General features: G+C 33.9%; 1 protein-coding gene across 1 annotated transcript; it reads right to left on the reverse strand.

Annotated features, from left to right (window-relative positions):
- Positions 1-3,101: 3,101 nt before the first annotated feature.
- Positions 3,102-13,760, reverse strand: LOC129809224 (uncharacterized; the record flags this gene model as incomplete). Its single annotated transcript, XM_055859038.1, has 8 exons — positions 3,102-3,475; positions 6,551-6,675; positions 6,856-7,214; positions 7,281-7,731; positions 7,787-9,443; positions 9,506-9,664; positions 13,168-13,576; positions 13,663-13,760. Coding segments are annotated over 8 exons (3,336 nt in total), but the record flags the coding sequence as incomplete, so codon positions are not given.
- Positions 13,761-15,029: the final 1,269 nt, after the last annotated feature.

Genomic DNA, 15,029 nt, shown 5'->3' on the forward strand with positions numbered 1-15,029 from the left:
TTAAGGTCAAAATGCTTTTCCTCCGTTGATTGTCTATATTAATTATTTACACAGAAAGTGTTTCGTGCACGAGAATCGCAAAGAAATAAAACTGTCTCAAAGAAAATAAACGCGAAGAAAAATTTTTCAATTTCTGACTGTAACTTTTCATCTCAGCTGAATGTATTAGCATAATTGGAATTTGAGATGCCTTCAAAGGAGAAAACATCCTGCTTGTAATATGTCTGCACAGTGTGAAAAATGCTTAAATATTTGATCTATAGAAAAAGACTGTGAATGTTTGGAAAATATTCTTACATATCGCGTAACATTTTACATTCTTTCATAAATGTTTCATGCAATTTTCGTATTGATTTCCTCTGGTTATCCCCCACACCTACACAAAATAAGTCCCTCAAAAGCCACATCAATTATTGAATGCCCTTTGGTCACAAATCGATTTTACAGGTGAAGATACTTAATTTACCAGGAGCAGCATGAGGGATTGCGATATTAACTTATCTTTCCCCACTTCGGAAACCCCAATTTTCACCTTCATCTCTAGGCATCGTTTCCATTTTCATTGCGACACCCACACTAAAAGGGGTATTCATATTCAAGAGGCGATCCAAAACAAATAATAGTAATTTGAAATTCATCCCAGAATTCCTCATAAATTCCTGAGAAATAACTTTGTGGATTTTCTGATATTTCAATTTTCAGTTTAGATTTGTTGGGAAAACCAAGTATTCGTATCGCTCTTCAAGTATTGTGCTCTTCAAGTATGTTGAAAGCCTTTCACGTGAGAAGCGCACGTCAAAAAAATTGTAAAGTCTATTGACGTAAAATTCATTACGTTGAGGTACATTTGTACCTCAATGTTGAGGTACAACTTCATATCGATATGTAATTGAAACTGCTATAGTGACAACGTGTTCATATTTTGCCTCTACTGATGGTCCATTTTATTGTTTACAAACGTTTAGAATGATTGCGATTTTTTGTGGCTATTACTGCTTAAACTAATAAAAAGATTGGTACAGTGCTCGCTTTGTAATCCAGATGATTGGGAGACAAAATGACAGATTTCCGCTTCGTAATCCGGATGGATTTTTTGAATTTGTTCAACGTCTCGAAAATATAATACAAGGTTTTTCTCTAGAATTAGAATAAAAGTTTTAAAGAGCCTTAAAAAGACATAATTAGAGAATTCTACGCTATTATACTTCATTTATTAAACAAGAAGATTACAGGATAATTCATTTTCATTGCTGAACACAAATGCATACATGACCTCAAAATGATAAATGTAACCGTCAATAACTTGTCCGGATTACGGCGATCCGGATTAGAGAGCGGGCATTGTATATAGATTCGCGTTTTTTTTTTCAAATTGTAACCGGACTTGAGGTTAAACTATAAAAGATATAGTCTTTCGATCCAAAGCCATGTTTTGTAGTTTACTTCAAAAACTGCTCGAAACCTTTTACTTTTGGATATGTTTTAGGCGTTTTAGGACACTGAGAAAAAAAGGGGGTGCGATTAACTTTTTTTCATCGTAACTTTAACACTTTTTAGGTGTAAAATTAACATGAAAAAGGTAACTTTAACCCATAATACACCTAAAAAGCATAAATTTATACCGATTTCGGAAAAAGCAAATAATCTCGAATGAATTAAAATATTGAACGCCAAAATTTCGAATGCACCAAAATCGCGAAAAGCCAATATTCCAAATGGGTTCAAAATTCCGAATAGCCAAAATCCTGAATTGGTGGCCAAAAACCCGAAAAGCCAAAATATCGAATGGACCAAAATCCCGAAAGGGATGTAATTATACGGAGGATGATATGTAGAATAATTTCCCAAAATTATCGAATTACCCCAAGATTATACCCCAGATTACAGACCACTGACGAAATATCGTCAGTGGCCTGTAATGATACGCCTATTAGAAAATTAGCCACGCCCATTATCGAAAACGATTAATTTGTATTGGAGTCCAAGTAGGGGAAAGCGCGCTATCTTCGGACGACTCAAGCTTCGGACAATTCATTTTTTTTCTCTGTTCCTTATTGATTTCACTCATAGCTCTTTTCTGAAAATATGATGGTATTGGACTAGCTATTAAAATATAATATTTTAATTAGTCAAATTAATTTATAACAGATTGAAAAAATGAATTGTGCGAAGCTTAAAACGTCCGAAGGTAGCGCGCTTCCCACAGGGGAAGTTTTTTTGAAAGATAAATTTTATGAAATAAAAAAGTCTGTCCTAGATAATGTTGAATTATGGGGGGGGGGGGGTCGTCGAAGACTAGAAGTCGATATCTCATCCCGTTTGACCTCTAGTCGTGCCACAAATTGAAAAAAATAGTGGATTACATAATTGCCCTCTCTTTGAGTTCGAATAGTAAAAATGATTGATTCCAAGCAATTTTTTTTCATTTCAATGAAAACATCAGATTTTTCGTATTTATTTAATTTTATTTCGGCTTCAAAATTGTGAAAAATTATCAAGTTATAAGAGGAGTAAAGCAATCAATCCCAGAATCTCACGTATTTTATCGTACAACTTGAAATTACAGACAGTATTTTTGCTCCAAATCAGAAAGTGAACTTGAATGAGCTGGAGTCAGAGGAGAGGGATATTGAAACATTCAAGAGGTTCAACTACTACTTCGAGCCACCGAAGAATAAGCCTAAAGTCAATCTCAATCTCAAAGATATTGTGCTGAATAAGAAAAAGTCTTCTCCCGAGAGTCCTTCCATGTTCTTCGGAGGTCTCGATGGGAATTCCATTACGAGCACGCCGAGTCTCGATGAGATGATGTACCAACAGCAGGAGTACAGTGCGTGCCAGTCGTCGGACATTCTGCTGGATGATGCTGGTATCCACGAAGGATGCAATGGCCGGGCGGGAGATGGTGATAATTTAGGAGTGATTGGAAGTGGCCTCAAAGCTGCAATCCATGGAAATATGGCGTGAAGTTTTTATGATTGAATTGCCAATTCTGGTATGTAATTGTTTTATATTTTTCATCTTTCTTTAAGCTCGAATATGACAAGAAAATTTTTTTAAAAAAATTGTCTTTGACGATTTGATAACTTTGTTGTTTTAGAAAAAAAAAGAAAAAGAGTGTTTTATTTGATAAAGAGAACAGATTAGTTTGCAATTGAATTGAAAAAGAATGAAGAAAAAAAATAACAAAAGAGATGAAAAGAATTTTCAATTTACTGCCATAGAAAAAAAATTGAACAGTTTTTGATTTTTAAAAGGAGAAAAAAATTGAAAAGAATGCTTTAATGATTGAAGGGAAGAAATTGAGATAAAATAAGAAGGAATGTCAGTATTTAAGAATACAAATAAAAAAAGGAGATTTTAAAAAATATCCTACCGCAGAAACCCAAAGTCTTTATTAATTTCCTGACAGCATTTGTTCATCGTAGAAGCGAGCATATTTTATCTCTTCGCTCTGCATTCTGGCTTCGGTTGACTGCAAGTTGATTTGGAAATTCAATTAATTTTTGTACGAGGGGTAACTCATTCCAGAAATGCAAAACATTTACTCGAGAAATGTTTCTAGAAATACGGGAACACAAGAAAAAACGCTGAAATGTTTCTTTAAAATATCAAAAACGCATTCAAGAAGCACGTAATCCTTTCTAGAAACACAATAACGTTTTTAGAAACGCGTGAATGGATTCAAGAAACACGGAAACGTTTCGATATAAAGAAACACTTTCTGAAATTCAGAAACGTATCCAAGAAACACGGAAAGTTTTTATAAACCATGAAAAGTTTTGTGACATTTGAAAATATTTCCTAAACACAGAAACGATTCTAGAAACACAGGAACGTATTTAACAAAAAAATACGGAAACGTTTTTGAAATACAAGCGCATTTATAGCAACACAGAAACGTTTCTGGAAACGAGGCAATACATCCTAGAAACCGAGAACGTTTCTAGAAATACAGAAAAGTTTCCTGAAACCGAGAAAAATATCCAAGAAATGAGAAAAACTGTTATAAAAACTAAAGCAGTTTTTTTTACATTCGGGAACATTTCTAGAAACACAAAAATAATTCTGGAAATGAGGAAATGCTTCTTTTAAGAAACACGAGAATGTTTCTAGGAATACAGAAACATTTTCTAAAACCGAAAAATGTATCCAAGGAACACGAATTTTTTTTCATATACAGTAGAATATTTTTTTTTAATATTTCAGAATGCTTCTGGAAACACAAAAGCATATCTGGAAACGAAGAAATGTATTCAACATATACAAAAACGTTTCTGGAAGTACAAAAACATTTCTAGAAACCTAAAAACGCATCAGAAAAAAACAGACACATTTTTATGAACATAGAAACATTTTTTTGATATTCGAAAACATAATCTAGGAAGACAGAAACGTTTCTGTAAACTCGGAAATGTATTCAGAAACATGAAAACGTTTCTGGAAACTCAGAAACGCATCCGAGAAACAATAAGACGTTTTTTTATAAGCACTGAAATATTTTTTTTGATATTCTAAAGAATTTCTAAAAAAAAAACACGAAACTATTTCTGGAAGCGCGGGAATGCATCCAAGGTATATGAAATCGTTACAAGACATACATAAACGTTTCTGGAAACCCAGAAACGCATCTGAGAAACTCAGAAACGTTATTATAAATACTTAAACATTTTTTTTACATTCGAAAACATTTCTAGAAACACAGAAATGTTTGTTGGAACGCTGTAAAGAACATGTAAACATTTTTATAAACATTGAAACGTTTATTGGGATTCTAAAACATTCCTAGTAACACAGAAACGTTTCTAAAACTGCGAGAATGCATCCAAAAAACACGAAAACGTTTTCTTAAATACAAAAAAGCATCCAAGAAACAAGAAAACGTTTTTTGATACTCGGAAATATTTCTAGAAACTTAGAAACGTTTCTGGAAACAAAGGAATGCGTCCAAGAAACGCAAAAACGTTTCTAGATACTCAGACACACATCCAAAAACACGGAAATGATTTTATAAACACTTGAAGATGTCTTAAAATCCGCAAGCATTACTAGAAACACAGAATTTTTTTAAAAACTCGGAAAAGTATTCATGAAACTAGAAACATCGAAACGTGTCTATAAGCAAGAATACGTTTTTAAACACACGAAAATATCTTTTGGGACATGGAATCATAGAATCGCATCCAAAATATAAGGAAATGTTTCTAAAAACACAAAAAAACATTTCTCTAAATCAGAAAACCTTTTAAAAATATGAAAATATTTCTTTTTTATAATACAGAAAACAAGGATTTTAAGAACATAGGAACGCATCCATAGTGAGATTGTAAAGAATCTCATTTAAAGTACAGAAAGTTTCTGCAAATACTGAGATATTTCTAGAAACACAAAAATTTCCAGAAACACGAAAACATTTCTGAAAATGCGAAAACGTTTTTAGACAGTTTAAAACGCAATCATGTAATACAAAAACAGTTTGAGAAATATAAAAAAAACGATTCTCTAATTGCAGTAATATTTCTAAAATTCAGAAGATCTTTCAAGTTACACAGACATTTTTCTAGAAATGTAGAAACGTTTTTAGTCACATAGAATCGTTTTTTAGAGCACGAAAATGTTTCTAAGAACAAATAAACGTATTCAAGTAGTACTACAGTTTCTAACACGGGATCTGAAGATCTCAATATCTCGAGATTTCATTAGTTTTTGAGATCGGGATTAATATCAGAACCAAATATTTAATAAAATAAATGAACATTGTGATGCTGAAATCCCGGGATCCCGCCTTGGATAAGTGGGAACCGGTATTTTCGAATCTCGCATGGCTCCTGAAAACCGGGATACTAAAATCCTAAATTTTCGTGATACCGGGATCCTGAAATTTCGGAATTTGTGAGATATTTAAATCCCAGGATCCCTAATTTTGGAAGACCCCGGATTTTAAAAGCCCTAAATAAGGCTGAATTGTTTCTAAAATCCTAGACTCCTAAAATCCTAGACTCCTAAAATCCTAGATCCAGGATCCTGAAACTTCGGAATTTCTTAAATATTCAAATTTAGAGATCCCTAATTTTGAAAGATCGCGGATTTTGGAACCCCTAAGTAAAGCGGAAATGTTCCTAAAATCTTATATTCCCAAGATCCTACATTTCCAGGATTCCTGGATCTTGAAATTTCGGAATACCTAAACTATTAAAATACCGGGATTCCTAATTTTGTAAGTTCCCGGATTTTGGAAGTCCTAAATAAAGCGGAAATGTTTTTAAAAATTCGGAGATACTACTAGAAAACTAGAATCGTATCCAAGGAATACCAAGCATTTAAGTGTAATTCTTTCAAAAATAACATCTTTGAAAGACAAAGAGGTTTCTAGAGGTATAGAAACAGGCATATGAAAATCAGAATTGGATTTCTTTCTCTCCACAGAAATAGAAATGGTGAAAAAACATCATGTTTCCCATATTTCTAGAAACAAGACTAACATATCAATTTTTTGTATTATGAATTACCCCTCGTCGTCATCTCTTCGTTTTTGCGACATTATACTTACCATTATCTGCAATTCCTGGAGATGTTTCATTTTTCTCTTTTTGCGCATAAAATAGAGATTCAATGATAGCATCAAGATAATGATTAGGCAAAATACTCCTATGACGATGAAACCAATTAGGCTCGCTGCATGATCAACAGAAACTATCAGTAAATGTCTGTAATGGCCTTTACACATTGGAGAAGTTTATGTCCATGTTGAAGAGTTTTTCCTACACGAACGAGAGTAGGAAATTTGCTTCAATATGGACATAAATTTCTCTATTATGTAGAGACCATAAGAGTTGAAAAACTTATCGGACTTACAGTAGCTGGATTCTCTGACAATTTCTTCATGATCATCTGTTGGTTCTGAAGAATTTTTCTGAATTGTGGTCGTCACTGACACAACTTCTTCAGCTCCTTTGTTGACAATTGGAGAGAAGGTGAACATATCGGAGACACTTTTCGCAGTTTGTTTGATATCAGTTGTGATTACAAGAGATTCAGTTTGAATGACATTTGATTTTAAGATGTAGTCAACTGGAGGATCATTCACTGTTGATTCGCTTTGCATGATTAGTTCGTTGGTTGATGAAATTGTTGGGGTTGTGTTTATCAATTCTGTCGTAATTGTGACGTTTAAGAAATCCTCAGAATATTCATAACGATAATCGGAAAATGGTCTACGGGATACAAAGTTTAAATTGTGTCCTTTCATACCTTACCTTGATTTGATGGTTAAAACTTACTTTACAAATCCGAGTGTAGAGCACTGGCATTCAATACTAGACGGATCTACTGATAAAACCAGACAGTATTCATCTGTCCAGGTTTCCCCATTCCAGATAACGCATTTTACTTCTTCCGGATACCTTTCATTACTCAATTGGAAGGATATCACAGAAAACTTTTCACTGTCTCTCCCTGGTTCTAAAATCCTCGCAGAATTCAATTCGGAATCAATTTCAAAGAGATCTACGCTGATTATTTCCTGACTAAGATCGCCAGTTAGAAAGTCCGAGGAGTATGCAATTCTCGAAGCACAGTACTCCTCTGTAGGTTGAGTATCAAAAACGTTCCTTAGGAAAACAAATCCACTGGAAAGTTTGTCTCCGGATGGAGAGGCTGGGAGTGAAAAATTCCGCACTTGAGCCTGAAAGCCATTTCCACGGTAGATTTCCAATGAAAAGTCTGACGATACTGAAAAAGCAACTAGTTACCCGAAACTTCGCTTCAAAAATAGGAGAAGTCTTACCAAGTTTGTATTCCGTTGACAATTGCATTGAAGGACACAAAAGGTTTCCTATAAAATCTCTAACCTGTTGGGTAAAGTTCTGCTTCAATTGTAGGTTTTCTTCGGAGTTTTCTGAATTATTTTGAGAATTTATAATAGCCTCTCTGAGTTGTAATTCCAATATTCCTTTCTGAAGGAAGTCATCTTCAGATAAATTCCTTTCTTCAAAAGATTCTTCGTCAATTGATCGCTTCATGACCAAATTACTTTCATCTGAAGATCCATATTCATCTGATCTGCTTTGAGGGATAGTATTCAAGAGGTTCAGTAGCTTTTCCTTTAACTTAATGCTCCTGTCACCTAGAAGTTCTGCCAGGATTTTGCTGTATTTCACAAAGGAGAGAATCTTTTGCTCAGAAATGAACATATCTTCACTCTTGAATGTCTCTAGCCGACTAGTCTCCCTCTGGATCTCCTGAAGAAGTTCAACTTTCAATCTATCGTAGAATTTCTTATTACCAAAAGCCTTGAACGTAAAGATACAGGAGATACTCGTTGAAAACATATTGGTGTAGTCTGTTCGGAAAATCATTGATTTTATCTTTTCCAATTTGAACTGGAATTCCTTATCTGAGTAATCTTCAGTCAAATTGACCCTAATAGGGGGTCCTTCTGTCCTTGAACAGGCATTTCTAGTATCACAAACTCTGTAAAATATCCTAATAGGTTCTTCGGAATAGGGAAGTTCTGTGATGATCTCCATATTTTCGTAGTACTCCTCTAAATCCACCAATATACCCCCAATTTGATACTGAAATAGGTACCTTAAGGGATAGTCATCAGGAGTGTCCGTAGCAGTTCCCGTAAACATAGTAAAAAGGGTTTTTAGGGCTGTCCCCTCCTCAGGAAAAACCTGCAAGGGTCTAGCAATTGGTGCTTGTTTTGAGCCTAAAATCAAATCTGTATAACTCGTGACATTTCCTTCGCTCTCACTATCCCATTCCTGGATAGGTGCGGGACACGTTACTAGTAGACGAAAGACGTAGGACTTCTCAGGTTCTATCCCTGCAAAGTCTTCGGATCCTGCAGGAACTACGAGTGGAAAATCTTCAGAATATGTAGCATTACTGATTTCTACAATGTCTGACAGAAAATTCTTCTCCAAGTCCGGAATAACCCGACTTGGAAAATAGGATCTATCGATAAATCCATATCTAGGATCCTCAGTTACGTTTACTGTACTCCACTGAAGGTGACAGAGAGGGATGACGTTGTTAACAATAACTGGTACTCTTAGAGATCTCCACGAGACTAGAGGTTCAGGCTTAATATTAGGAAACTGCACGGAAGCTATTATCCTAGGATCTACGGTTACATACGAAGACAGCTCCTGCGTAAGCTCCTGATACGTAATAATTGCAGTTATACGATACATTCCCGAAGCGGTAAAAAATACTTCCAGCCTGTGGCTAGAGCTTCCCTCGAAATTCTCACACCTTGTATCATTACTGTTCAGTAAATCTTCACAGTCCCAAGATACCTCAACTGCATACTCATCAACATCCATTTGCGAAATTGATAGTTTGTACAAAATTCGACGGTCAATTCCAATAGATAGGTTCATAGGGGTGAGAATGGCAAAGAAATCTCTCTTCAAAATGTGCAATTTCATCGTTGACTGAAAATAACATTTACTGTTTATTTAGAAGAAAATAGATCAGTTGGATTGATAGTATTTACTTGTGTGTAGATTTCAGTTCGATTTGTATTAAGGACTTGAACATCGATCCTGTCTTGTTGAGTAGGTTTGACAAGATTTGGCGGCAAGTAGAAAGTTTTTCCAGGAGTCTTTAGCCATATTCGATGTTCTTCCTCCAAGTTTTGCATATCCCATTTGAACTGTTAGAAAAATATTTGTATAAGGTAAGTCAATTAAATAATTCTTCCCTTTTTTCTGAGATTTTAGCTTTCTTGCAAAGCATTAATTGTTTCCGTAACCCTTTAATGATCTCTCAACGATCGTAATCTTACTCGGTGGTAGCCAAAATCCCGAACGCCAAAATCCCGAAAAGGCCAAAATCCCGAAAGCCAAAATCCCGAAAAGGCCAAAATCCCGAAAGCCAAAATCCCGAACGCCAAAATTCCGGAAAGGCCAAAATCCCGAAAGCCAAAATCCCGAATTTTCAAAATCCTGAAAGGGATGAAAATAGATGGAGGAAAATGTTTAGAATAATTTCCCAAGACACAGAAGATTTCCCTTCTTCCACAGAAGGATTTTTCACACAGATTTTTCCACAGAATTTACCACATAAAATTTTTAAAATTTGTCATATGGTATTGTCATACTGTTACAGAATTCCCCTACTAGGGACCTCTCGTAAACTACACAAGTGGTCTACCAACTAAGCTATTATAGAGGCCATAATATCTGTTTGACTTGTCACATGTCTTTAACCAATTGCATTGAGCACTTCAATCGATTACTTTTTCGGGGCTGCAAGATTCGGAAACGAGTAATTTCAAGGGGTGAATAAATGATTCTCAGAGTGAATCGTACGCGGCGACCGGTAAAATAGTACCGATCTGGAGCTAAAAATCGGCAGTTCGGCACTAATTTACCAAGAAATCGTCAGATCGGCATGAGATCGGCACGTCGCGTCGATAAAATTTGAAGGATCACTCAGTAATCATTGAAAGTATCCCTCATTGAAAGTCAGGAATTTTAAGGTTTTGGACAGGCTATTAAAATATAGTAATATTTCAATGGGTTAAATTAATTAAAAATATTTTGAAAAAAAAAAATGATTTGCTCAAAGCTTGAGTCGTACGAATATAACGCGCTTTCCTCTACAGCTCTTAATTCTTATCTAGAAAAAAAAAATTTTCATAAGTGTATTTCATGATTAAACAAAAAGAAAACTGAAGAAAATCGTGTAATCAGAATTTTTTAAGGGTTTAAGAAAATATTTTTTTTTGCAAAATTTTGAATTTAACATGCTGTAAAGTAAAGAAGAGGAAAATGGGTTTTAAACAATTTTTTTATTTCAACTACGAAAGAATTAATTTCCGAACAGAATAAGTCTTTATTCGTTAAATTCGGTATATAAGTTTTATTTCTAAATATTTTTCGCAAATTCGAAGAAATTGTAAAAATAAGACGAGAAGATATGCCAGAAAATGCAATTCAAGGTTTTAAATGTTCCGGTTCGCCCGAAAGCTTGCAAATCTTGGCGCAATTTGCTTTCGTCCCTGTAGGGTAAAGTGGTACAAGTTGGACAATTTACAATTTGGACAGGGCTTTTTGTCTTGATAAATTTAGTACTTCATTTTTATTTGTATATTTTTAATGCTTTAGTTTTATAATTTGGTTCCTTGTGCTTAAAAACAAATTTTGTACTGTATTTATCAAGAAAAAGGCCATGTCCAACTTGTACCGGCGAATTGTCCAACTTGTAACACTAATTCCAAATTATACACTTTACCCTATCTTCTATTTAAAATACTTCGAATTGGCTTCTGAATATTTTATGGCATATTCTTAGATAGGGTAAGGTGGGGTAATTTGGTATCATGTCTATTTTGGAATTTTGAGAAGTTCTCACTGTTTCAGATGGTCAAATAAAAAAAAAGACCGCGGAGAAGTACAAGACTTTATACTCGAGAGTACTTCTTCGTTGATTTTTTTTTCTTTTGCCATCTAAAAGTGTTAGGAAATCTCACTGTTCCAAATTAAACTTGATTCCAAATTACCCCGTCTTACCCTAGTTTATCTATCTGTTGAAGCAATAAAAAAATATAGATTTCTTTTGACCTTGTAATTCAGGATACGGTCTTAAGGAAGACCTTTACTTCATCTTAATTAAAAATTCTGTTCAAATTCAAAAGTTTTTCAAAACAGTATCTAATGATAGGGTCACATTTAAACCTCAGTTACTCCTAATCTGAGTAATGAAGCGTTTAAAAGGAACATTTAAATTTAAACTTTAAACATTCTTTCTAATCGTTTGAATTTCATCATCGCTGGCGTAAATGTAAGGGTTCGTACTTAGCCTTTTAATTAACATATTTATTTCGATCATTCCAATTATGGAAAAATAGTTTGAGTGGGAATAATTTGATTCTCAGAATGTCGTTACAAAACAACTTTTGACTTAGTCTATGTAGCCTGTATTTCTTTAGGAATATTTCTTGTTGAAATTTATGTCTAGAACTAGATCCTATACGAACTTATGAAACTGCACAACAAAAGTTAAAGCTGGAGCGGACAATATTTCCTACATTTTCGGTCTTTATTAACCGATTTTGATAAACTTTTCTCTAGTTTTTCTGTTTTTAAGGCTCTAGAATAGACAAATCAGTGATAAGACCAGTAGGGGAATTCTGTAATTTTCGTGGCATTGTCACGCGTGAGTTCGAAACCCGACAATACCATTCGAGCTTTTTTTGTCATATCATATGAGTTCGAAAATGGAATTAATTGAATTTTTAATGAAATCCCTTTACTTGATCATTTTATGAAAATACAATACGTCTTGATGGATTTATTTAACAAAATTTATTGTCATTTGAATTGCCAGAAATCTCAAATATGTGACTTCTGACAATGCCACGTGAGCTGAAATGACAATGTCACGGCTACAGAATCGCATTTTCGAAAAAGCTCTCCTAAGATTCGAAAAAGCTCTCCTAAGATTCGAACCCAATTTGTCATATGGCATTGCCAGAGCGTTACAGAATTCCCCTCCAGAGAACCTTGTGTTGGGCGAAGTCCTTTTCGATTATGATAGGGGTCCTTGTAACAGAGCTTATTTTCCTAATTCGATTTTCAGTAGAATTTTGGAAAATAAAAAATGACGCCATCAAATTATAAATTAAGACCATGAGGAAGTATAGGCCTAATATTCAAGAGTACCTACTTCTTCCTGGTGTTTTTCTTTTGATCATCTAAAACAGTGAGAAAATCTTAAAATTCCAATTTATATTCGATTTTAAATTAGCCCATTATTGTAGGGTCGAAGAAACACCTCTTTGAAAGGGAACCCCTATTGACACTTTTGTCAAAATGTTGAAATTTATTTAATGCATCCAATAAAATCTAAGTAATATAAGATTTTTTTTTCACAAATCTGCGTTTTTCGATAAGAATAATTGTTCGAATTTCATATTCCAAATGGTACAGAGTAGGGTGTCAATTAGGCCTAACAAAAGTTCTTAAAGTGTTCTTAAAGGTTCTTAAAAGTTCTTAAAGGTGTTCCTTCCACCCTACCCTATTAAGAGGTTATCTGGTTTTATTACTAGTCATTTATTTTATAGGTCGAATCTTTTTTATTCTCCGTTAACTCTTGATAATTATTTTCCTGAATGCAATGAACTCTAATAAATTCGATAAAAATAAAACTCACCACATAGTCATTAGTAGGTTCACAAAAAATCAAATTGGCCTGAATGAGGAGTGGCAAATGACCGTACATGTAGACGGATCCAATGAGCAACAGTGAAATATCCCTTTTGGATTTAGCACCATTATCCGCTCGATATATAACAGTAACATTTTTCTCAGCACTCATGTCCCCAACTGAATCCTTTCCGCCGATATTGAAAGTGTAAATCACCCCGGGAGTAAGTTCCTTTTGATCTATATGAATCTGATTATTCATTGAAATCTCTTCACTTGTATTCCGAATCCTCTTTTCGAGCATTCGAATGCTTCGCCAGAGAGAAATTGTATGCCTCTGACTCTTCCATCCTTCAATGAATTCAAAATAAACTCGCACTAAGTATGTGAGTTTCTTGCCTTCCTTCGGCTGAAAGCTATATCCCCATGCATAAAAAATAATTATTGATTGATTGGTGTTGTCTATCAATTGACACTTTTACTATACTGCAATATTAATTACCGAATTGTAATTTTTTCCGGTGGAGATTCAATTGAGCTATTGGTATCCTTTGAATTGCACATAAATTGTGGCGAAAGGATCCTAAATTCCGGCTTTTCCTGGAAGCAAAAACACGAATTTTTTGTAATCACAGGAAGAACTTCTGATTAGATTAAAAACTGAACAATCTACCCGGAAATTATTTTCACATCTGAGATATAGAAAGGAGTTGAGAATAAGGACTAAAGTCAGGTAAATCTGCATTTTGTGAGAACGAGACACTTCCTTGCGTCATGGTAAATGGTTTTATTAACACTGAATAAGCGAATGATTTGACTGTGACATGCTGACCAACAATAAAAAGAGACACACGCAATTGATGTCCTCACGACAACGATTTCTGGCACCGGCAAACACCCCAAGCTCAGTGTTCGAGGGGTGTCTCAGCACAAGCTTGCATTACTTTGGAGTTATTTCTTGCACTATCCCCATTAATAATAAATCACCTTTTGCAATCAATAATTTGTTGTCTCCACCATTTATTTCATAATTTATTCATGAGTCATTTTGCAAATTTGAATTTATAGTTAAAAATAGCTTTTCTTATTTATTATAAAAGTATATGGATTGATTTTAGAATAGACCATTCTATGTAAAGGATTAAAATAGATTTAGAAGTTTTAATATTGGTTTTTCTCATTTTATTTCAAAATCGATTTACATTTTACACACTGTGCATGGATTTATTTCTTACAAACAATATATTTGAAATCTTTGGAAAATGTGATATTTTTAAAAATTTAGTAAGGTGTTGCCCATCTATTTTTATTTATGTCCTAGACAGACTTACGACTTAAGCCGAAAATCGACTTTAGTCATAGATATATCTGGCAGATTAGTTTTCACGCGGAAAAAAATTGTATGAAAGTTACTCTAACCTATGGAAAATCAACTTTTACGTTTTGAAATCCGATTAACTCGGTTTTAGGTTAATTTTGCCTTTATCAAGGTGTAATATTTAGAAGAGTTGTTTAAGCTCTTTTTAGGCCAATACTTACTATTTCTGTCTTAAAATTTATTATTATTAATTTTTACTGTCTTAATTTGTTTTCGTAAAATAATTGTTTTCGAACCAATGAGTGGCGAATACAGGGTAAAAGTCCTGGTCAGTAAATTGTAATGGTTTAGCTCTATCTAGATATTCCCTAAAGTCTCTTCCAAGACGAAATTTTGCCTTATTTTAAGAAAAGTTGATCAAAAATTTTATAAAATATTTATTAAAAGTCTATTTTTAAGGTTTTTAAAAATTAAATTTTGCACAACATTTTTAATATCTTTCAACGATTTTTATTTTTTAAATTAAATAATTTTGGGCTTTCTAAATTGGG

The sequence above is a fragment of the Phlebotomus papatasi genome, unplaced genomic scaffold (assembly GCF_024763615.1).
Source record: "Phlebotomus papatasi isolate M1 unplaced genomic scaffold, Ppap_2.1 HiC_scaffold_504, whole genome shotgun sequence".
NCBI lineage: Eukaryota > Metazoa > Arthropoda > Insecta > Diptera > Psychodidae > Phlebotomus > Phlebotomus papatasi.